Source organism: Dermochelys coriacea, chromosome 4, assembly GCF_009764565.3.
Source record: "Dermochelys coriacea isolate rDerCor1 chromosome 4, rDerCor1.pri.v4, whole genome shotgun sequence".
Lineage (NCBI taxonomy): Eukaryota > Metazoa > Chordata > Testudines > Dermochelyidae > Dermochelys > Dermochelys coriacea.
The window spans coordinates 14253377-14275157 of record NC_050071.1 but is presented as its reverse complement, the minus strand read 5'-3'; the positions used below and the strand labels follow the sequence as shown (position 1 = coordinate 14275157).

General features: G+C 42.1%; 1 protein-coding gene across 1 annotated transcript in view; it reads left to right on the top strand.

Moving 5' to 3' along the window:
* CCDC158 (coiled-coil domain containing 158) overlaps window positions 1-21399 on the top strand; it is a 50846-nt gene extending 29447 nt beyond the window's left edge. The window contains exons 16-24 of the mRNA XM_043513459.1: window positions 1747-1839; window positions 3511-3636; window positions 7201-7364; window positions 10660-10719; window positions 13758-13825; window positions 14838-15044; window positions 16105-16128; window positions 19638-19739; window positions 21266-21399. Of these exons, the coding sequence (XP_043369394.1) occupies window positions 1747-1839; window positions 3511-3636; window positions 7201-7364; window positions 10660-10719; window positions 13758-13825; window positions 14838-15044; window positions 16105-16128; window positions 19638-19739; window positions 21266-21342 (921 nt within the window). The 3' untranslated portion in view covers window positions 21343-21399. The remainder of the gene's footprint in view (window positions 1-1746; window positions 1840-3510; window positions 3637-7200; window positions 7365-10659; window positions 10720-13757; window positions 13826-14837; window positions 15045-16104; window positions 16129-19637; window positions 19740-21265) is intronic.
* The last annotated feature ends 382 nt before the right edge of the window (window positions 21400-21781 follow it).

The window sequence follows — 21781 nt, the reverse complement described above, 5'->3', positions numbered from 1 at the left end:
AGAACCATTCATCCCTTTCTGAAAAAGATATTGTGGGAAAATAATCTGCTTTTCCCATGTTAAAATTTTTTACAACCATTTCACAGAGGAGCTCAAGTGCCTCCATTCTGAGGAGCAAGTGGGTTGCCTTGGGGCCCCAGATGTGCCTTTTCCTATCCCTGTGAAAAACACCCAAACTTCACCAAGCTATAAACTTTTGAAAAAAATCTCCATTTGCATATCTTCAGTCTAGACTTGTTAGAGTTTGGCAGCTAAATTCCATCTGCACTGGCCATGCTTAACCCGTCACAGCTCCTATGTGTGGTCCTCACAGAGCAAACTCCATCTCGGGACTGCATGGGCCACCAAGGGGCACTGGGCACAGGAACTCAGAGCAGGGGGACTCTCCCTCATGTGCCACAACGTCTCCCTCCCCACAAGCATACAGGCAACATACAAGAGGAACGTGCTTGACTCATATACAGAGGGGAAGAGAGCTAGTCCTGGTGGGGTGCAGAGAAGTAGTAGATTAGAGCTAGGAGCCTGTGGGGTGGACAGAGACTGGTTGGGCAAGGAGACTGAGACCAGGTAGCTGTTGGGGTGACTGGGATGAGGAGCCGAGGGAGGGAGACTCAGCCTGCAAGAGGGGGGAAGACAGATCAGATGCGGAGCCGGCACTACAGGCATCCTTAATTCTGGCCGTTTCCTAAAGTTGAGTGCTTGATTCTGCAACCTTAATCATGTTGTTAGCACAGCTTTGTTGTGTGTAACAGGACATACAGGAATAATATAGCCAACTAACAAAGGCATAGGCAAAATGAAGGCTGTGGGTGGGTGAGTGAATGGGTGAAAACTCACTGTAAAAGTACAGCCAGAGCCCATTTAAAGCTGTGGGTAAAGATCATAACAGATGGTCAGACAGGACAGATAGTGCCTATCTTACCTGCCCTGGAGAGCCTCCACTGTGTAGACATCATTAAATGTAATTGATCAACCTGCTGCTCATAAATTATTTCTGAGTTGAATGTTGAAATGGAAACTACCGTGCAAACAAGAGGCAGCTAATTAGGTATATGAACACTGTATTCACCATGCTTCAGTGAGCATAGAGAGTCAACTGCCTTTTTGTCATGTGAGAATGGTAAAGAATGACAGAAAGAAACTCAGTTTCTTCTAACACTGAACAAGGAACTTTATTAGAATTATGAAAACATCCTCCTTAAAATGTCCCCCTCTCTCTCTGCCTCACTGTAGAGCTTGGGCTCAGAAACTTCCCCAGCTCCTGTTGCTTAGTTTCCTGCTACAGATTTAAAGAACAAGAATATGTATTATCATATCTGCATATATCACATTTTTCTGCTATATAACAAGTTGTATTATTTAACAGAGTTTAGATTCCAGACCAGTCACCAACTTCACCCCCTCATCCATTTTAAAGCCTTGAAGAAGGCTTTGCCCAGTTAATATACTTGGATTACTAAATCCCATAGGTGTTCAGGATTCTTTCCAATAGGAATATCTCCTTTCCTTAAGGTTGTTGTGTGAGTATCATTGCTACTAGGGTCATATGGCAATTCAGCTGCCCTTTGGAAGCACTGCAGGGCTGGCATCTGGTCTTATATTTCTAGAAAGCACTTACCACACTGCTGGCATTATACAAATAAAATGTCTCTTTGTAGGGCCCCTTGTTCTTGTTAGAGAGAAAGGATTAAAAACATTTAATAGAAAACAAAGAAAAGGTTAATTAAATCTCATTCTCTCTTGCAGGCATCTATGCAATTTGCAGAATGTCAGTGCATAATCCAGTGTCAGGAGCAAGAAGCTATGCGCTTCAAACTACAACACACTTTGGATGTAAAAGTAAGTTCTTTATAGCTAATATGTGGACTGAAAAGTGTAGGCATTTACTCTTGGTTCTAGTTTTAATACTATCCTCCTTTTACTTCAGCATATGCCCAAGGGTTCTTATCTGTTACCCTTAACTCAGGTTCAGTATCACCCCTTCACAAGTGGTGCCACTGATATCACTTACCCTTACTCACATGGAATAGTATTTTACAAGTATTAGGGTATGACTTAAAATGAATTAAAGTTGTAATGGGAATGCTTTGGCACCATGCTTCTGTGACAAGTACTAAGACTTCTGTCCACTAAGACTTCTGTCCAAAATTTTCTGGCAGTTTCAGGTGAATTAGAATTTGAGAGTTTTATTGAATTATATATGAAAATGAATAATGCACCAAGAACAGTAATAAGTTATTTAACTTGACATTAAAATTTGGGACAATTTTGTTTTGTAGTGGCTCCTATAGCAGGATGGCCATCTACTAAGCATCCCGTCTTGGTTATGGGTCACTTTACAGGCACACTGATCCATTTAGCCCCATTTGTAGGACCTGTAAGAACTGCACACAACTTTCACATGGATGTCACCACCCTTTGCCTGTGGCTGGCTTAATAATAGGACAATTCTTTTCTAGAATAACATCACCCCTGCCTAGGGCTGATTTAGTAGCAGAATCAATTCCTTTCTGTATTATCACCCCTGCCTAGAGCCACTTCAATAACAGAAATAGTTCTTAACCATCGCTGGGTCCCAAAATAAAGCCCATCACCACATCAGAGTCCATACTAAGCTCTGGTGTCTTCTCTCATAGCCAGAGCTCTTATTCTGTCCCAGCTTGTTCTCACAGCCCATCCTCCCAGCTCTTCCTAGCTGGGGCTTAGCTTTCCAGCTCTTGCCTTTAGGCCCAGACTCCATCCATGTTTTTCCACAGAAGCTGCCTGGTCCCTGGGCTGCTCTCTGTCACAGCTCCCTTGGTCTCAGGGCCTTCCCTACATGAGGTCTTTGCACACTCTGCAGTTTCTCTTCGCTATGCTATGCGCCCCCCACTTCAGCTTCCTGCTGCTCTTTATAGGGCAATCACCCTGTTCTCTCTCATGTATGACATTTTCTATAATCAGGCCTGGCTCACCCCAACCTTTAAGGGGTGAGCCATCCTGTGGCAGCTCCTAAGAATCATTACCCCTGAGTGGATCCCAGATATAAAACAGTTGTAACCATCACATCAATACATGGAATTCTGAGCACAAAGCAAACTGCTGGAAGTGTGTGTGACTAATGGGTTTAAAAGGGTTAATTTGTGTGTGCCTTGTAAAGTAGATTATAGGACTACACTGGGGACCATATTTTATAGCATCAAACTGCCTGCTGCCATTCAGGATTCCTTGCAGTCAGTGTGATCCTATTGTTTTTTATTCTGCATAGGAACCCCAGACATGGACCAGCCAAGATTTTCAAAAGTGACTATTGATTTTGGGTGCCTCCATTTTTGTGTTCCCAACCTGAGACAACCCTAAAGGGGTCTCAGTTGAGGCACTCAAAGTCACTATTCACTTTTGAGAATCTTGGACCAAGGCCCCATTGTGCTACACACTGTAAAAAACACATAACAAAGATGGTCCCTGTCCAAAAATCTTTAGTCTGTACACCATTTTGTCTGCTTACACCTGACTACTGTTCTTTGGCAGGAGCTGCAGGGCCCAGGATATACATCAGGTTCTACTTCTGGAAAGCCACGCCACATATCATTGCCACTTACTCATCCCCACTCTAACGTGCCATCTTCCCAAGCCTTTCAAGGCTTCATTCCTCACGTGAGTATCTGCTCTAGATTGTGAAGTCAGCATGACACAGAGCAGTTCTGAAGTTCAAAACCAGATGTAATTTCCAGTTGGGGTTTTTCAAAAGGATTCTTACCTACCAGGATTCATTCATTTCCTATAACTTCTCATATTATGGACTTACTTCTTTTCTTTTTATTTAGCTAAGACTATCTTAGCAGTTGGAGAATAAAAGCTAGCTTTTTAAAACAAATTTCCTTACCTGTGTCACTAATAACACTTTAAAATATTGAAACAAAGACTACATTGAAATACATTTTACTTTTCACCATTTATGGTGTGCGTTTTCTGAAACTCACTCAGCACAGACAGTGAGAAAAGACTAGTCAGATTTCCAGTTTCCAGCCAATTTCCTTTTCTGGTTCTCATGTACCAGTACAATCCTGCAATGTTTGGGTTGCAAATTCTGCAGGAAAATGTTTTAAAAGTTTCTTCCCATACTGGCTGCTCTGATTTTTTTTCCCTTTTAGTTTATGACAGTTTTTTTATTAATATTAGATTATGTAACCTTCCTCCCTTCTTTTTAAATACATCTAAATTATATATTTAACTGAAGTCTTATGCAGAAAACAATTCTCCATTATTTTCTTCTCTATAGTTTTTATATGATTCTCCATATAGGACGTGACCCAGCTCCCACCAAAGTAAATGGGAGTCTCCATTACCTTTGGTAGCAATTGGATCAAGCCCATGATCATTAACACACAACAGAGTATGGGTTTGTCAATCACTATGCACACACCTTATTTTTTATCAGTAAATATGTGCTGTGGGACCAATTCTGTCCTCACCCAGATCCATTGATCTCAATAGGAATTGCACCTAATTAAGGCCCCTTCAGCCCTCTGCATGTGCTCATGGCATGCCCCCTCCATGCCCCTACAGGCTCCACATGTAGGGAGGGGTACAGGGCCAAAAGTTGCAGACTGTCTCCACCAATCCCATGGGGAAATATAAGATACTGCCGATAAAATCTATAGTAATTTTTTCTTCTTTACTCTTTATGTTTTGGAAATTCACATTTCCTATAGAGACAGCTGTGGCTCAGGGGAGTCCCCAGTAGCACAGCTCCTGCAGGAGCTATACTAGTGTCCATGGATTGATGGGAGTGGGTAGCAGGCTGCAGTGCTGTAGAAAGGGCCATGTGCACAGCCTTTCCCTTCCCTTGTGTGAGAATAACCTGCCTAGAGGGTGTGGCCAGATGAAAATAGAATTGGACCTTGTATATTTACAGTATGTTCAGCTTTATCTTTGCTGGGTCCAGTGTAAAACAAATGCTGACATTTAACTTGAGAATACTAATGCACCATTGAGAGAACTGTAGTAACTCCAGTGCAAAAGGTGTTTATTGCTTTCTCAGAAAAGAAATGGTTTGATCACTCTACATCATTGCTAGTTTCAGAGTAGCAGCCGTATTAGTCTGTATTCGCAAAAAAGAAAAGGAGTACTTGTAGCACCTTAGAGACGAACAAATTTATTTGAGCATAAGCTTTCTTGAGCTACAGCTCACTTCATCGGATGCATTCGATGAAGTGAGCTGTAGTTCACGAAAGCTTATGCTCAAATAAATTTGTTAGTCTCTAAGGTGCCACAAGTACTCCTTTTCTTTTTTACATCATTGCTAGTTTCTCTTTCACACAGCTGAGAAAACATCACTAAATGATGGCCATAATTTTGCAGCTAAGGCATTTTTGTGTATTTTAGCCTATGAATTGTCTATTTGCTCTGTCCATTGAATGTCTGCATAAACTGTTACCTATCTCCGAGTTTTCTGAGAACAGGCAAAGCAGCTAGGAAATTATAAAAAAGCTTTGACCAAAGTTTTGCCTTATATCACTTGGAGACATTCACTAAAAAAGTTTGTTACCAACAAACTTCACTTTCTAATGTGTCCCTTTTTCTGTATATACAGCATATGAGCAAAATATATCAATTGTGTGACTCCAATGAAATCAGTGGAGTCACAGCAAGGATGCAGTTGGCCTTTCTGGATAGGTCTACGCTGCAATTTTAAAACCCACTGTGGGACAGTGCCAGCTGACTCTGGCTAAGGGGCTGTTTAATTGCAGTGTAGATGTCCAGGCTCAAGCTGGAGCCCAAGCTTTGGTACCTTCTCCCCTCATGGGGTCCCAGATCTCAGGCTCCAGCCCAAGCCCAAATGTCTACACTGCAATTAAAAAGCCTCACAAGCCCAAACCCTGCAAGCCCAAACCCTGTGAGCCCGAGCCAGCTGGCACAGCCTAGCCGTGAATGTCTAATTGTAGTGTAGACATACCCATTGTAAGCACCACCTATTAAGATTGCCTGACACTTCCCATTATAATCTCCTATTGTTAGATGCTTATAACTTTGCCAAACTTTAACCATTTGGGCTGAAATTTTTTTATATCGGGTGTCTGTTTCAAGAATACTTTAAGAAGAAAAAAAAATTTTAGCCAGAACAGTTTAATTTATTTCCAAGAATGAGGTTAGAGAAAAATACATTGTTTTGCCTATGTTAAAAAGAATTCTGGCAACCTTTTCTTTGAGCAGCTCAAGCACTCTAAAAGTGTGTGCCTCATTTTCTGGGTACCTGACTTGAGCCCAGGGGTCTTGATTTGCAAAATTGCTGAGCATTCACAGCTGCAACTGAAGTCGATCTGAGTTGTGCTTCAGATATATAAAGTGTTACATAATACTAAGTAATCTGAAAAATCAGGTCGTAGGGGTCTCACATTGGGCACTCAAAATTAGTGGAAACTTTTAACCTTAATATCCCTGTACCTCTGTTTCCCATAAGTAAAATGAGAGTAATACCAGCCCCTCATCTCACAGAAGGTGTTGTGATAATGAATTCATTTTTGTTAGTGAATAATCAGATACTGTAGTGAGGAGCACCAGAAAAAAGCTGATGAGGAAATTAATAATTCTCTGTTCAGAGCCGGGTTTGAATAGGGTTCACTAAATAAGGCCTAGGGCCACCCATTGAACAATCAGGAGAAAACAAAATATTGAATTTAATAAAATTTAATAAATATTGAATGTAACTTAATTGTCATTAAGAGAGGACTATGCATCATGTACACTGAATGAGATGGATGTTCTGTGGAAAATATAGTTTGTGATCATGTCATTAAAGCCTGCTTTACAATGCATATGCATCAGGGGGCTGAATTAAGGTTGCATTTCCTAACTTTTGAGTGCTTAACTTTGCAACCTTAATAATGTTTTTTGAACATAGTATTTGTGTATGTATATAAAAATTTACATCTATATCCAGTACTGTGTATATACATGTATGTACATGTTATGATTTTCTTTACAATATTCTGAGAGACAGCTTATTAACTTACATAGTATAGTCACTTCTTATAAAGTATTTTGATAATTATCAAATTTTCATGATCAACCCTCTAGATAGCTTCCTCTAAAATAGAGTTAAAAAGTCTAATAATTGAGAACAAAAAAGAAATGTCTATCTTTAGCTGGATATATATAGGTTCTGGAAAGCAAAATGCCATTTTAAACATTTATTTTATAAATGAATATTTAATTCAGATGCCACCCAAGCCAGCCATTGTGAAGGAGGACCCACTGCGAGATTTAAAGCGGCTTCTCCAGGAATTAAGAAGTACGATTGATGAGATCCCCTCCATGGTTCTCAGTAAGAATGACAGCGATGGCAGGAGAGAGTTATCTTTAGCCACCTTGAGAAACACAATGTAAGAAAAGTGTAAATTACTCTGGATGTATATAGCCTTCTGAAATGAAAATCACGCCACTCAAGTGCTTTGGGGGCAGTGCAGGATGCCGTTGTACAGGAAACCTGGGTTTAGAAGTGAACTCAAGGTATCCAGAGAAATTAGCCATATTGCTCATGCAACAGCCCTTATTCAAATGCTGCTTTCTGGGAGTGGAGTAGTGGTTGCTTATAAGAGTGTAGAAGGAGAATGGTGCCCCAAATTAAAAAGATAGGCAAAGTATCCGCGGCATGGTCTAATGAATCCATATCACAGGCTAAGGATGATATATGGATATAATGGTAGTGGAACTAGAAAATGACTGCATCATTTGCAGCCCAGTGATGTCTTGTTTATTTACTTTTCATGTAAGCATTTCAGATTTTATGATCATTTGTGAACTCCTTTCTTCTGTATTATGGAAGTATCCTGTCATGGAGGAGACAGGCAAATGGTTTCTCTTAACATACTACCATGACTTCATAGATCATGTTAAACAAAAAATCAAAACCAGCATTACTTGTAAAAGCCTGATGCTCTGGATCCAGAAATAGAGAGAGAGTTTGTAAAGATGATCATCACTCATGACTTTGCATTAGAATATATTCCTTATTTCAAGAATTATTTTTCTCCCATTGTATGTAAAACTGGGGCTTTGTCAGATCAGTCTCAGATGCCAAACATCCCATTCTCACACTTTTTTACTGTTTTGGTAGAGTAGCTGTTTTTTATTGAACCAGAAATCAGCGCCATCAGCATCAAGCCTTTTGAGAGTCTTGACCGTCATAACGAGGGCCTTACCAAATGCACGGTCCATTTTGGTCAATTTCACGGTCATAGATTTTAAAAATTGTAAATTTCATTATTTCAGCTACTTAAATCTGAAATTTCACTGGGTTTTAATTGCAGGGGTCTTGAGCCTAAAAAGAGTTGGGTGGGGGCAGGGGAGTTGCAAGGTTGTTATGGGGGGGGTGGCAGTACTGCTACCCTTACTTCTGTGCTGCTGCTGGCAGCGATGCTGCTTTCAGAGCTGGGCAGCGGCGGCTGCTGGCCGGGAGCCCAGCTCTAAAGGCAGAGTCACCACCAGCACCAGTGCAGAAGTAATGATGACATGGTATGATGTTGCCACCCTTACTTTTGTGCTGCTGCTGGCGGGGTGCTGCCTTTGTAGCTGGGCACCTGGCCAACAGCTGCTGCTCTCTGGCCGCCCATCTCTGAAGTCAGCGTAGAAGAAAGGGTAACAATACAGCGACCCCCCCGCAGCAACTCCCTTTTGGGTCAGAACCCCCAATTTGAGAAACGTTGGTCTCCTCCCTGAAATCTATATAGTGTAGGGTAGAATCACATAGAAGACGAGATTTCACCGGTGGGGGGGGGGGGAACAACCAGATTTCATGGTCCATGATGTGTTTTTTATGACCGTGAATTTGACAAAATTTCATCATTGGATGAAATAGGAGCTTAATACAGTAGATTCCACTGCATAGTATCTTTCCTTGCATGCTCTCTGGGCTGTGCCCTGCCCTGGCACTGAGGGCCCAGATGCCGCATGCCCCCATTCCCCAGGGAAAGCCCTGGCTGCAGGCAGATTTGTGAGGCTGTAGCCAGGGAAGGAAGTGCTGGGAAATACCAAGTTCAGGGATAGAACTATTAACAGTTTCTAAAGCAGCTATTGTGAAAAATCAGCCTCTGCTGTAAACTTGCTGAAGATGGGAAGGACAGTGGGTTCCATGCTCTATCACAATACACCCACCAAGCCCTGAGAGGTAGCTGCTACAGGTGGAAAGAGGAAATGTTAAGGGGGCCTGTAAGCAGTTGAACTCACCACCATAGCACTTCTGGCATCAGGTCAAGGCCCTGCGGGGTTTTCACCTCTTGTGCCCCCATTGGTCATCTCTTTGGCCCTGCAGTGGCCTGATTCTGTCTGTGAGTCAGCTCTCTAAGTCCTTTCTAGTTCAGACCCCTTCCAGGATGACAGAAGTACAACTAAAGTCCAAAAATGTCCCAACATCAGAGATCTTTCTGCCCTCACTTGGGCTATTCCTCATCCCACGCTTTAGGCTCAGTCCTCAGCCTGGGCTCAGTAATCTTTATGTTGGAGTTGCACACCTCTTCCTCAGGTCTTGAAGGTGGGCTCCAGCTCAGGGACCCGGTATTAAACAGCTAGGTCTGCTTCTTCAGATGGGCAGCTGTTTCATAGAATATCAGGGTTGGTCAGGAGGTCATCTAGTTCCATCCCCTGCTCAAAGCAGGGCCAATCCCCAATTTTTGCCCTAAATGGCCCCCTCAAGGATTGAACTCACAATGTTGGGTTTAGTAGGGCAATGCTCAAACCACTGAGCTAATCCTACCCACCAGTTTCCCTGGAACACTTCCAACCTCAAAGCCCCTGGTGCTGCTTCCCTGTGGCCTGTGCTTAAGACAGCCTCTCCTCTGGCTTCTCCCTAGGTCCTCCCAGTTCCTGTTTGCTCTGCCAGAATGCCAACCCCCTCCAGGATTGTCTCTCTGTACCTTGTCCCTTTTCTAGGCCCCACCACAGGGATTAATTCTGTCCCTGCTGCCTTCTTCAGTCTGTTTCCCCAGACTCCTCCCAGGCAGTGGGTACTTCCTACCACCTCTGTCCTAGGTCCTCCCTAACTGAGTTCTCCTTCCTCCTTATCTAGTCTCTTCCTGACCCTTTCACAGCTGGGGCCACTAGGTATAATTAAGTTGCCAAATCGGGACTAACTCATAGACAGCTGCTAGGTCACTGGCATAGTTGAACTCAACCCCCGCCCCCCGCAAGGGTATGTCTACACTGCAGTAGGGAGCATGCTACAAATGGGTAGATGTGGAAGCGAAGCTCAAACTAGCATACTAAAAATGGCAGTGTGGCCAGGGTGACACAAGTGATGGTTTGGGCTACCTACCCAAGTATGGGTCCAGAAGATCAGGTAGGTTTGGACTTGGGTGCCTAGCCTGAGCTGCTGTCCATGCTGCAGTGGCCATACTGCTGTTTTTAGCATGCTAGCTCGAGCGGAGCGAGCTTGTCTTTCTGTCCTCATTGGGAAGCTCATCCCAGCTGCAGTGTAGACCTAGCCACAAAGGGCAGCCAACCTGTGACAGTCCCCCCAACTTCCATTATAATGTGTAAATGTCTTGATGAATACATATAACATTACCAATTTTTTCTTCATATCAGGATGTGTACTGCTGCATCTTGGGAATCCTGGGAAATCTAGTAGTCCTGATGGTAGTGCTTCAAAGGATTCTAACTGGCCTATGTGTTTTCATACAGAGACACTGCCGTGAGGGACTCGGCTCCTGAAGGCAACTTGGGGCAGGATACTTTCAGCAGGTGAGAAGTGATGTCACCTAACCGAGTTCCCTGTATGTAACCCCAACACCATCAGACCATGCATGTTGATCTCACTATCTCTTTGTTGTTTATTTTCTAGGATGGGAAGGATTTGTTAATTGAGATATTCCTGTGCTTTTCAATGCTGTATTATATGTGAAGCACTGTCAGGATGCTTCTTAGAAAGAGCATAACAAATATGATCAGGCCAAATGAATGCTGATTTACACCTGGTTCAACCCCACTAAAATCAGTGCCACCACACCAGGAATAAATTAGTTCCATTAAAACCTGTGTGGCATTATGAAGTTGCTGCAATGATATTTAAATGATTGTTGTTAGTGTGGACTAGTGGCTCCTCATGGTGATTCTGCTTCAGAAATAGGCCCCAAAAGTGCTTGTTGTAGATTTAAAATGCCAGGTACTAATGACCTGAATTTCAGATATGCTACAAATCCCATTTAAATCAGCAGGAGCTCTGCATCTCTGAAAATCAAGCTCTGCATCTCTGAAATGTTAGCATCAAGACACAGAAAACCAGGGGAATCCAGAAATCATAAACCAATTTCATATTTCCAGAAATCCATTTAGGGCCAGATTCTGATACCCCTCCTCATGTTAGGTGACACCTTACTCGACAAGTGGTCCTGTTGATTTAAAATGGGACTGTTTGCAGAGTAAGGTACTATTCAGCATGACTTAGGACATTGGAATCTAGCCCTAAATCATAGCCGAGAGAAAAAACAATAAAGGAACTTTCCTTTCAAATAAAATACTAGGATAATATCAGAAAGCAAGGTTATCTGATCTAGTTTTCCAGACACTGGTTGGAAGGCATGTATCAGTCCTTCTTGCCACACTATTTGCAAAACAAACCCCTTATTTTTCAGTTGACATTAGTAATACAGTAAATCAGTTCTCAATCTATACACTGAATCATCCTATGAAATGACTGATGCAATCATCTGCTTTCTCTGTTCTAGTATTCACCATGCATTGCCATTGAATTAAAAATCTCAGTGCTGGTTTATAGGCTATGTTTTTATCTTTGTAAAGCCTTCCGTCCAGATTCATCAATCTATTTTCTGTGACAAAGCAGTAGTTTTTCCTCAATTTTTCCTTTTTTGCTGCCATAAAATAACCTGTCTTTGGCAAAAGGTCAAGAGAAAATAATTAGCAGTAGGTTATTATTTGATAAAATGATTGGTGAATATAAATATGCATGAGTACAAAAAAACCCAGCCACTTTGTTGTTTTTAATGGGTGTATTGCAATTGAATTGCTACATATCTATACTTCGTGTAACCGCAACATCAGAGCATGCATGTTGATCTCACTGTCTCATAGCATGCTACCTGCCTTATTACTAGTAAGATAAGAGTCCTCAAACAAGGAAAACTCAAAAGCAGGAAAGCATACCTAGATGTGAACCTGAACAGTTCTATATCAAATACACTGTGCCATAGACAGCCAGGAGTAAATCTACGACTGTTACTTGAGGAATGCCTGTAGCCCACTGTGTATAGTAAATTTATCTTAAACAGAATGCTTGTCATTACTGCTTACATAGAACATTATGACATATGTTCGGAACAACTACCGGTGTTGTTACGTTGTCCTTTCATAAAATGTATGCCCTAATTAAAACAACTATTGCATGTACTATTTATACAATAGCACTGTTAAATGGAAAAGGATTACCACTCAAATGCTGCCAATATCCAAAGCACTGAAGTAGCTGGTGCAGAAACGTTGAAATAAGCTTTTCATGTCAATGTTTTGTTGTGTTAGCATCATTACCTGTATGTCACTATGCTGGAGTTTATACTCATTTAGCCTCTGTGCAATCCTCGCCACTTACAGTATGAATTCTACAGCAAGATTACTGCACAGCTCTGGCAATTGTATTTCTGACTGGGTTTAACCCTAAAGTCCGCAGTAAGACCTTGCTCCTGCAATTTGGTTTGTGTGGGCAGACTTCCTGTATCCAGGCAAAGCTCCATCCAGTCTAATGAAGCTCCATTGTAGACTGACCCCTATCTTTGCCTAGTGCCACACTGACTTCAGCAGGGCCCTCCTGGGCACAGAAGTCAGTCCACATGGAACCCGTTGCAAGATCAGCACCTTAGTCTTTACTCCATCCTTATGCAGGCAAAACTCTCCCTGGGAATTAAGACTGGAGTAAAACCTCAGCAAGGACTTCAGGGTTTGGGCCACTGGTTACTCTCCTGGTAGAGCTTGTGTGGTGTGTTTTCCTTACTATTCTATTTGTTTTGTTTCCGTTCTGTGGACTAACTGCAATTATTTATGTTAACCTTTTTATATAACATACTACACCCAGTATTCTAAATATATGGACCTATACAAAAGGTCAGAAATCCCCATATTGTACAAGAGTCTGATCCAGAGCCCATTGAAGTCAGTGGGAAAAACTTAAATTGACCTCAGCTGACTTGGATCAAGCCCGAAGCATTCAAATTGTGGTACTAACATAGCTGGGGGCATGCAGCTTTAAGTTACAGTCAAGTCATCAGTAGAGACTCTTGGATACTATGTTTATGGAGGGCACGTAAATATCTATATAGGGACAGCTCACTAAATGTGGTACATTTTGACATCTCTCAGCAACGTAGGCATCTCCTCCTCTCCAGCCAACATCACCCTCTGCTGGTCTACACTTTCTCACCCCCCAGCAGTCCTCTGTGGGGAGAGAGGTTGTGGCCACATTGCACCTGTACAGCTTTCCCCAGTGACAGACTGACCTACACCCAGATGTGAGGCTGGACCATTAGCTTTAACATTATGCTAAAAATTGCATGAGAATTAAATGCATGAGAAGGCCATAATGGTTCTTTCATTCCTCCAAGTAAGCCCATTTGAACCCTGTATACACCATTTACCTTTCATGTATGTGTATGAGACTTCTAGAATGCATGCTAACTCTTCACTTTCTCATTGTGGAGATTAGCTACTCTAGCAAAATCTCAGCCTGGCACTTTCAGAATAGAATGCTAGTCTTGCCCTTGTTTTGCTTGCAGGGAGCCTTTAACTTTACATGTTTCGGATCTTGAGGACCAAACTGTTACCCTGTCTTTCACACCCCCTGGTGAGTTTTCCCGGGCTGCACTAAAGAATGCATGTTTCAAGTAGGCATGGCTTGGGACAGAGCAGAATTGCATAGAGACAGGAAACAAGTGTATTTTCATAGATAAGTTTTACAAGTGTCTCTTAGCAGGAGCTATTTACAAAATCTCTAAAGCACTTATCACAGTGCTTCATCATATGTGTTTTACTGTTAATAGGTCAATTCTATTGAGAGGGACATCAGCACATGTACTAAGAATTGAAAAGATGAGGAGGGCTTTCCAGTTAGCTGTTTTCCCAGTTTAGAGTGATTTCACTTTACAAATTACGGTTTTCTCCATGAATATCTTCCACTTGACAAAACAAATTTCCATAACAGGTATTTGTTAACAGAAGTGGTCTTACATAGTTACAAAGCAACATTTTCAAACTTGGGTGCCTACAGTTAGGCTTCTAATTCCATATTTAGGCAACTAAATAAGGGACTGGATTTTCAGAGGTGCTGAGTAATGGCACCTCCCATTGACTTCATTTGGAGTAAGGGTTACTCAGCACCTCTTACGATCAGGTCATTTTTATTTAGATGCATCCATATAAATTTTGGGCATCCAATGTTGAAAATATTGTCCTAAGCCTTCTCCTAAGTAGCTAGGCAGAAGGTAAAGCAAAAACTGAGTTGGTGAGCAACCTTGAAACTCCTGTCTGAATTGTTGAAAATCAGGTGCTTCTCCAAGGGTGCCAGACACAAGTAGTCGGCAGAAATACACTTGCCCATACTCCTTCTAGGGAAAAGGTACAAGCCATCTTCCAGTTGACAATCCATGCATCAATACTGCATGTGACTTGCAAAGAAGTTATACCCTCTGTTTTCTTAGATAGAGGGTAGGTGCTACTATGTTGACTGCTGATGGGAAATGGGAAGAATTAAAAAATGCAATGATGAGAACAGAATTATGAAATGATTGCATAGCAGAACTCACATTAAGGGTAGAAGATGAGCGCTTATTCAAATGGCACTTTGTCGATTTTTCTAGCCAGTCCATCCATCTTCACTGCCGCTCCTCGTTATGCCTCTTCCCCAAAGAAGTTCTCCCAGGAGGAGAGATACAAAGATAGGTCTCCAGTGCACTCACTGTTAACTGCTCCGCTAGATGACCTGAAGGCTGTCCCTAGTACCTCAGCAGACCATAGACCATCTTTGAGGAAGTGTAGCTCACCAGAAGCTACAACTGCCCGGAAAAGTAAGTATGGCCCCTTCTTCCAATCAAGAGGACTTTGCTGGCTTTTTTCTCTCCCCTAATCACTACGGTAGTGAATTACAAACAATAGGCTACATTCATCCCAACTGTAATGCTATAGAGACCAGTGAAGTTACACCACCATACACAGATGTTATGTTATGTGATCCATGAGGGTACCTTTTTTTAAAATGTTCAGAAATACATTTATTTTCGTACTTGCCTTTTTAATATTTAACTATTTAAATCAGGGGTGGTCAAACTTTTTGGCCCAAGGGCCACATCTGGGAATAAAAATTGTATGGCAGACCATGAATGTCAGAAAATTGGAGTTGGGGTATGGGTGGGGGGGTCAGGGCTCTGGTTGGGGGTGCAGGCTCCGGGGTGGGGCCAGAAATTAGGAGTTCAGGGTGGGGAAGGGGGCTCCGGGCTGGGGCAGGGGAGTGGGGTGCAGGCTCCAGCTGGGGGTGTGGGCTCTGGTGTGGGGCTGGGGATGAGGAGTTTGGGGGTACAGGAGGATGCTCTGGGCTGGGACCAAGGGGTTCAAAGGATGGGAGGGGGATCAGGGCTGAGGCAGAGGGATGGGGCATGGAGAGAGGCTCAGGGGTGTAGGCACCAAGTGGCGCTTACCTCAAGCAGCTTCCAGAAGCAGCGGCATGTCCCTTCTCCATCTCCTACGTGGAGGCACGGCCAGGCGGTTCTGCACACTGCTCCCTCTGCAGGCACCACCCCTGCAGCTCCCATGGAGCGCCTGAGGGGGCCATTGGAGCACGTAGAAGCCAGAGGGCAACCATTCCGCAGCTTCTGGGAGCCGCATGGAGCGGCCCCCGACCCTGCTCCCCGGCTGGACCGCCAGAGGGGGGGCCAGCCCCAGCAGGGCAAGTCCCAGACCCACCTTCCCAGCAGGAACTCGAAGGCCAGCTCAAAATGACTGGCAGGCCGGATCTGGCCCGTGGGCTGTAGTTTCCCCTTCCCCCCCTCCCGATTTAAATCCTTCCCTTTCGCTCAGTAAAAGTAGTGGTGATTCTCAAAATTACATTGTTGACCTTTTCTTTTTACACAGATGTCTCCTTCATTCCCAGTTCTTGTAAGTATAACTCCATTATGTACATTTGTTCCAATGTATTTGACATTCCATTTTAAAGCTGTGTTCTAGAGTTCGCAACCCTGCTCGCCTTACTGAAATCCATCTCAGTTATTACTGATTTTCTCGCTTCACACTGCATGCATTTAAAAGACAAAATGCTTCCACATTTAGGAAGGGCCGCATTGTGACAATCCATATTAAGACATATTTCTCCTCCTATATTGTATAAACTCTGACATGTATCACAGCTGCTGTTTAACAGTGACTATGCTTAACACTATATACCAGTTTAGGATGGAAAGTGAAGGAAAAATACTATATCCCATTAAAGCTGCACGAGAAGTTACCAGAACATTAACAAAACTGAAAGAAAACAATTAGGGTGAGATTTTCAAAAGCGTTCAATGTTGGCCTAACCATTCAAGTCAACTCCCATTGACTTCAATGGCAGCAGAGTTAGACCAGTATTGAGTGCTTGTAAAAATGCCATTCTGGCTGTATATACATTAAACTGTAAAATGCTTCTAAAACTAAACTAGTACTTGACAATGCAGAACATAGAAAAAGGGAGATAAATGTATTTGAAAAATCAAATACAGCATTGAAAATTCTGGAAGGTTTGACCTTCCCTTATTAAATCAGAACAATGTACAATTTACGAAGGGCTAGAGCGTGAAGTCATTACCCAATCAAAACTCCATACAAGAAATTTGCTGCCACATTCCTGGGAAGAAAGGAGTCACTGATCACTTGAAGAGGAAAAAAAAATGACCAAAAAGGTAATTCAAACAAACAAATTCCTTCTCTCCATAGGCCAGGGAACAGTTTTGGTAAATTCCTGTTGTGGCAGGTACACGGTCCTATTTCTTCCTCAGTAGGAGATAAGCAAACAGCTCTTCATTGCAGGGATGGGGGGAAAAGAAGGGGTCTCTTTTGGTAAGCGTGTTGTTGTTGTGCTATTTGAGGGGAAGGGGTTGTTTTTGAAAGCAGTCCTGGTTCTCCCTTTTGGCAATGAGCTAAAAGCAAATGATTCTTCTTCCATCAGGAGCAAACACACAAAAATGTTGACTCCCTGGTTGCAGGGCAACCAGTTCCAAGTCATAGTCATAGAGTTTAAGGCAAGAAGAGACCACCAGTTCATCTCACCTGACCTCAGGCCGCCAACACCACCCAGCCACCCTCACCTTCCTCTTCATTGCAAGTCCTTTCTATTCTTCCTAGTCCATGGAGAAAGCGCAGCATCTTCCAACCAGCCCAAAACATTTCCGCATCTTTATCATCATCAGTTGTCATCAAGGCAAATCCCAAAGGGACATAGCCTCCTTACAGATCAACCACCACCAAAACTGATGTCTAGCTAGGTCCTTTATGGTTACATCTTAATGGCCAGAACAGGAGGATTCTTTTCTCTAGGTCTGGAAGCTATGAGACAAAGCAGGCTCTTTTCTCCTATGTGGTGAAGGGATTTAATCCCTCTACCGTCTGGCAATAAGGATACATTTGTTCCTTCAGAATCCTATTGAAGTCAGTGGGAATTTTGCCTAACTAAGGACTGAGGAAAAAGACTTTCAGGATTTAGCCAAATGAACGGCTTGTAGAACAGAGCTAAATCCACCTGCCCAGAAATGACCCTAACTAGTTTGGAAAAGCATAGGTAGTTCAACCATGGAGCCTCCTACTAGTTAAACCAAAAACTTGTCAGTTGCCTTACCTGATTAAATAAAATGTGCAGTTAACTAGTCTCGGTATTTGCAATAGTCAGGGGATTTCCTATGGTAAGTATTGAGAAATACCAAGGCCTAGTGGAAATACTGATGTAACCACCTCTCTCTTGCTCTCTGATTTTTATATATGTATGAAATCTTCAGTAAAAGTAACAAAAACTTTTCCATCCCACTACTACACTGGTAGAAGGGTGTGTATTTTAACACCAGTGTACCAGCCACCTGCCAGTGGCTCAGGTTGCCTGGAATGCTTTATTAATCTAGTATCAAAAAGTCCCTAAATAAATAGGGCCATCAGTGAAAAAACAGATCGAGACTACTCTTTGGAGTGATCCCCAGCTATATGTTAGTTATTACATTTTCTTCTTACTCTATTTGTAATTCCCCCTAGGAGCCTGACAATACCACTTCCCACTCAGTTGTTTTATCTTGTACATTTGGCAATCCTCAGGCTTTTTCCTCTGTGTTTGCAAAGGAGCCCTAGCAAAAATAGCCATGCTGGGCTCACCTCCTTGCGCTGAATGCTCACATTGCTGTGCTCTTGCTGGCGGGCTGACTGGCTCTGCAGCAACGAAACACGCTAGTGGGCTAACCCTGCAAGACTTTGCATATTTATTATTTATTTAAAAATTAGGAGGCAGGTGCACATAAGCACATGACACTTCCACACTCATTGCCAAGGGACAGTCAGGCAAATGCAAGTCCATTTATCTACAGAACCGCATCAGCTTCCGCCACCAATGCGCCTTGACCATGAAGGGGCTTCTCTGCTCAGGAAGTAATTAGTTGCATGCATAATGAAGAATTTTGTGGGGTGGACATCTCTGCAGTTGCAATTGCACATAACCCACTGATTTATTTCACACAGACCGTTAGCCAGCCAGATGACATGGATGACTTTCAGTCACTGCCAGCCCTGGCTCAGTTCAAACCTGTAACCTAGAGCTGAAAAGTTCCACATTCCATGCTTTTTCTATGTAGCTGTGTGCCTGCGTCTCTGCCCCGCCCATCTATCTGTTCCTTTCTCTCCTTATTTTAGAATGAGCAGCACATCTGAATGGTGCAGCTCCTGACCAGAAGTGGTTTACCCCGGTGCCACAGCTGCAAAGTGAAACTGACTATGATTGTGCAGTTGTAAAGCATTGATTTGCATGTGCCATTATACCTGCTAAATTGGGCTAGTCCATAGTCCACCTCCTGATCAACCTGAATCCTACACCAGCCAACTATTAATTTGTTTACTGCTGTTACATCCTTACATTTCAAGTCTATTTCTGAACATCAGTGTTCAGTCAGTCAAACAGAGGCAGTGTGGCCTAGTAGATGGAACACTTTACAGGAACTAAGACCGGGCTTCTGTCCCCATGTCTGCTATTGGCCTCTTAGATGACCTTGGGCAAGTCACTTCAGTTCTGTGCCTCAGTTTCCCATCTATAAAATGGGGATAATACTGACCTCTTGTGAAAAGAGCTGAGACTTACTAATGAAAAGTTCTATGCACAAGTATTATTAAAGTACTTTTTCCTCCTTCCCACTTCACACAACCACATAGCATTTAAAAAAATTTGACTTGCTTGAAATAGAAATATGATTAATTACAAAAACTGATGTTAATCATCTTGTCATCTCATTTATTTTCTCTTTGATATTCAAAGTAGTCCTATTTGTTTGGAATCTTTATTTTAGAACTAAGTCTGTAATTTGAAGGTTCCTATATAAAGCAACTAGTTTGATAATGTATTTTTGTACCTCTAATAGTATAGTGATTAATCATTTTCTCAATAGCTTCTCAGCCTGTGCAAACCAGTGGGAGCACATGTAGGAAGCTACAGAACAAGATGGAAAACCTACAAAACCTGGTGGAAACGTTACAGATGAAAAACCAAGGTAATAGAATTTATTCTATTGAAATCACTGTATTTATTTTGAAATGTACTGGATCTCCACTGTCTCTTTGTGGTACATGCCATAGCTCTGGCACAGTTGTCCATTCCAGTCAGTTTAGATGTGTCTGATTTACTAATAGCCACTTCCATATTATCCAGCTCCTAGGAGAATAAACAGATTAACTCCACAATGTACTGTACTCAGCCCTTTAACTCTGAGCTCTGAGATCCTAAATCTTTCAAAGATGGCAGCTGTTGAGGGGTGCAGTCATGTGCTGCTGTGACCAATTAAATGGGATTTTTAAAGAGCTGTTGACCCTTCAGGAAAAATTGAAAGCTATTCTGTTTATAGAAGTCTTCATTTAAAAACAAAATCACAGTTTACCAGCAGTGACCACAGCTGATCTTCCACAGCTATTCCTTATTCTAAAAACAGGAAAAAACTGCAGTCTCAGCCAGCCCACTGATCACACCTGACATATTAGGCCCTGATCCTGTTCCCACTCGCATTGAAACCAGCTAAACTATCAACTTCAGTGACTGCAGATCACTGGGTGCTGAAATTCCTTTTGTCATCAGCATTTTTTTACTCCATATTCTGATTATCTTCCCTTTCCCCTTCACTTCTGTGCTTATGGACCTGGAAAACAAATGCTTCCACACATCATAAAATTATGTGAAAGTCATGAATGATGGGAATTTGTTTGATGAAACTATTTATATAAAACAAAAACCAAGCAGGGAAAAGTTTGGGCCAGCTCATGTAAATAGTCATCTCTCCCTTCAGTATTTGCTCTCATTTAACTTCCACTTGATACTCCAGCAAGTTTTCTGTAACAGTAATGTATTATACATCAGCTGTATAAAAGATACACAACTAAAATAACCCCTCATACGTGCATTAGAACAAACACCACCTTACAAACATTGGCCCAAAGTCACTTAAAATTCAATCAATTTCAATACAACCCACAAAAAGTAACTTTGAAATCAATAGAGTTTTGCCCATTTACTTTCTTACAGTAATGAATTCAGGCCATTGGGTCCAGCTGAAACAGTATAGCCAAGTGAGGGAATATCCATTTATTATTAGGCCTATTTTGTGTACTAAAACATCAGCCTACTAAAGTGGAAGCCACATTTGTTTTCTTTAGGGCATAGCAAACACAGAGCATTGCCTGTGTAATATGCTGGCTGTATAAGCTGCAGGTGTCAAAACCTGATGCTCGAGTTGTTTTCTGCTCAGTAAGAAAAGGAGTACTTGTGGCACCTTAGAGAGACTAACAAATTTATTTGAGCATAAGCTTTCGTGAGCTACAGCTCACTTCATTGGAAATGCATCCGATGAAGTGAGCTGTAGCTCACGAAAGCTTATGCTCTAATAAATTTGTTTAAGGTGCCACAAGTCCTCCTTTTCTTTTTGCGAATACAGACTAACACGGCTGCTACTCTGAAACCTGTCTTTCTGCTCAATGGGATCTAGCAATACACAGCATTCAAGTGATCTATTCTCAATGCTATTTTCAGCAATGTCTTCAATGATCCGCTGTCAGGAAAAGAAGATTGAGAAAGTGAAGGAAAAGGAGAAAAAGCTAACAAAATAAAGAAACTCTGTATGGTTGTGATCATTCTAATATGTAGATTTGGCCCCATTAAATGTGATGCTTAAAATATATGATATTGTTAAAGATTCATAATAAAGCTTCTCAGTTTTGTAATATGTGTCTTGGACTAGAATACTAGCTGCAATCTGCAGTTCTAAAAGAGCAGGAAGTAGAGAAGTAAACACAAGACATGGAGATAAAGGTATTGTATCTTTTATTGGCATACATTGGGAATAGCCACATACTCCAAGGGAGACAGCCAAGAGAGAGTTATGCTGGTCATCCCAAATAAGGCCCAACAGAGCCCACACACCTATCCTGGATCTGCCACCTGTTCAGTAACTCTTTAAAAATTGTTAGTCTTTAAGTATTGTAGTGAAACTCCTTTGGTTAACCATCCATCTCTTAAAACCTGGAGTAATTTTCTATACATAATGTT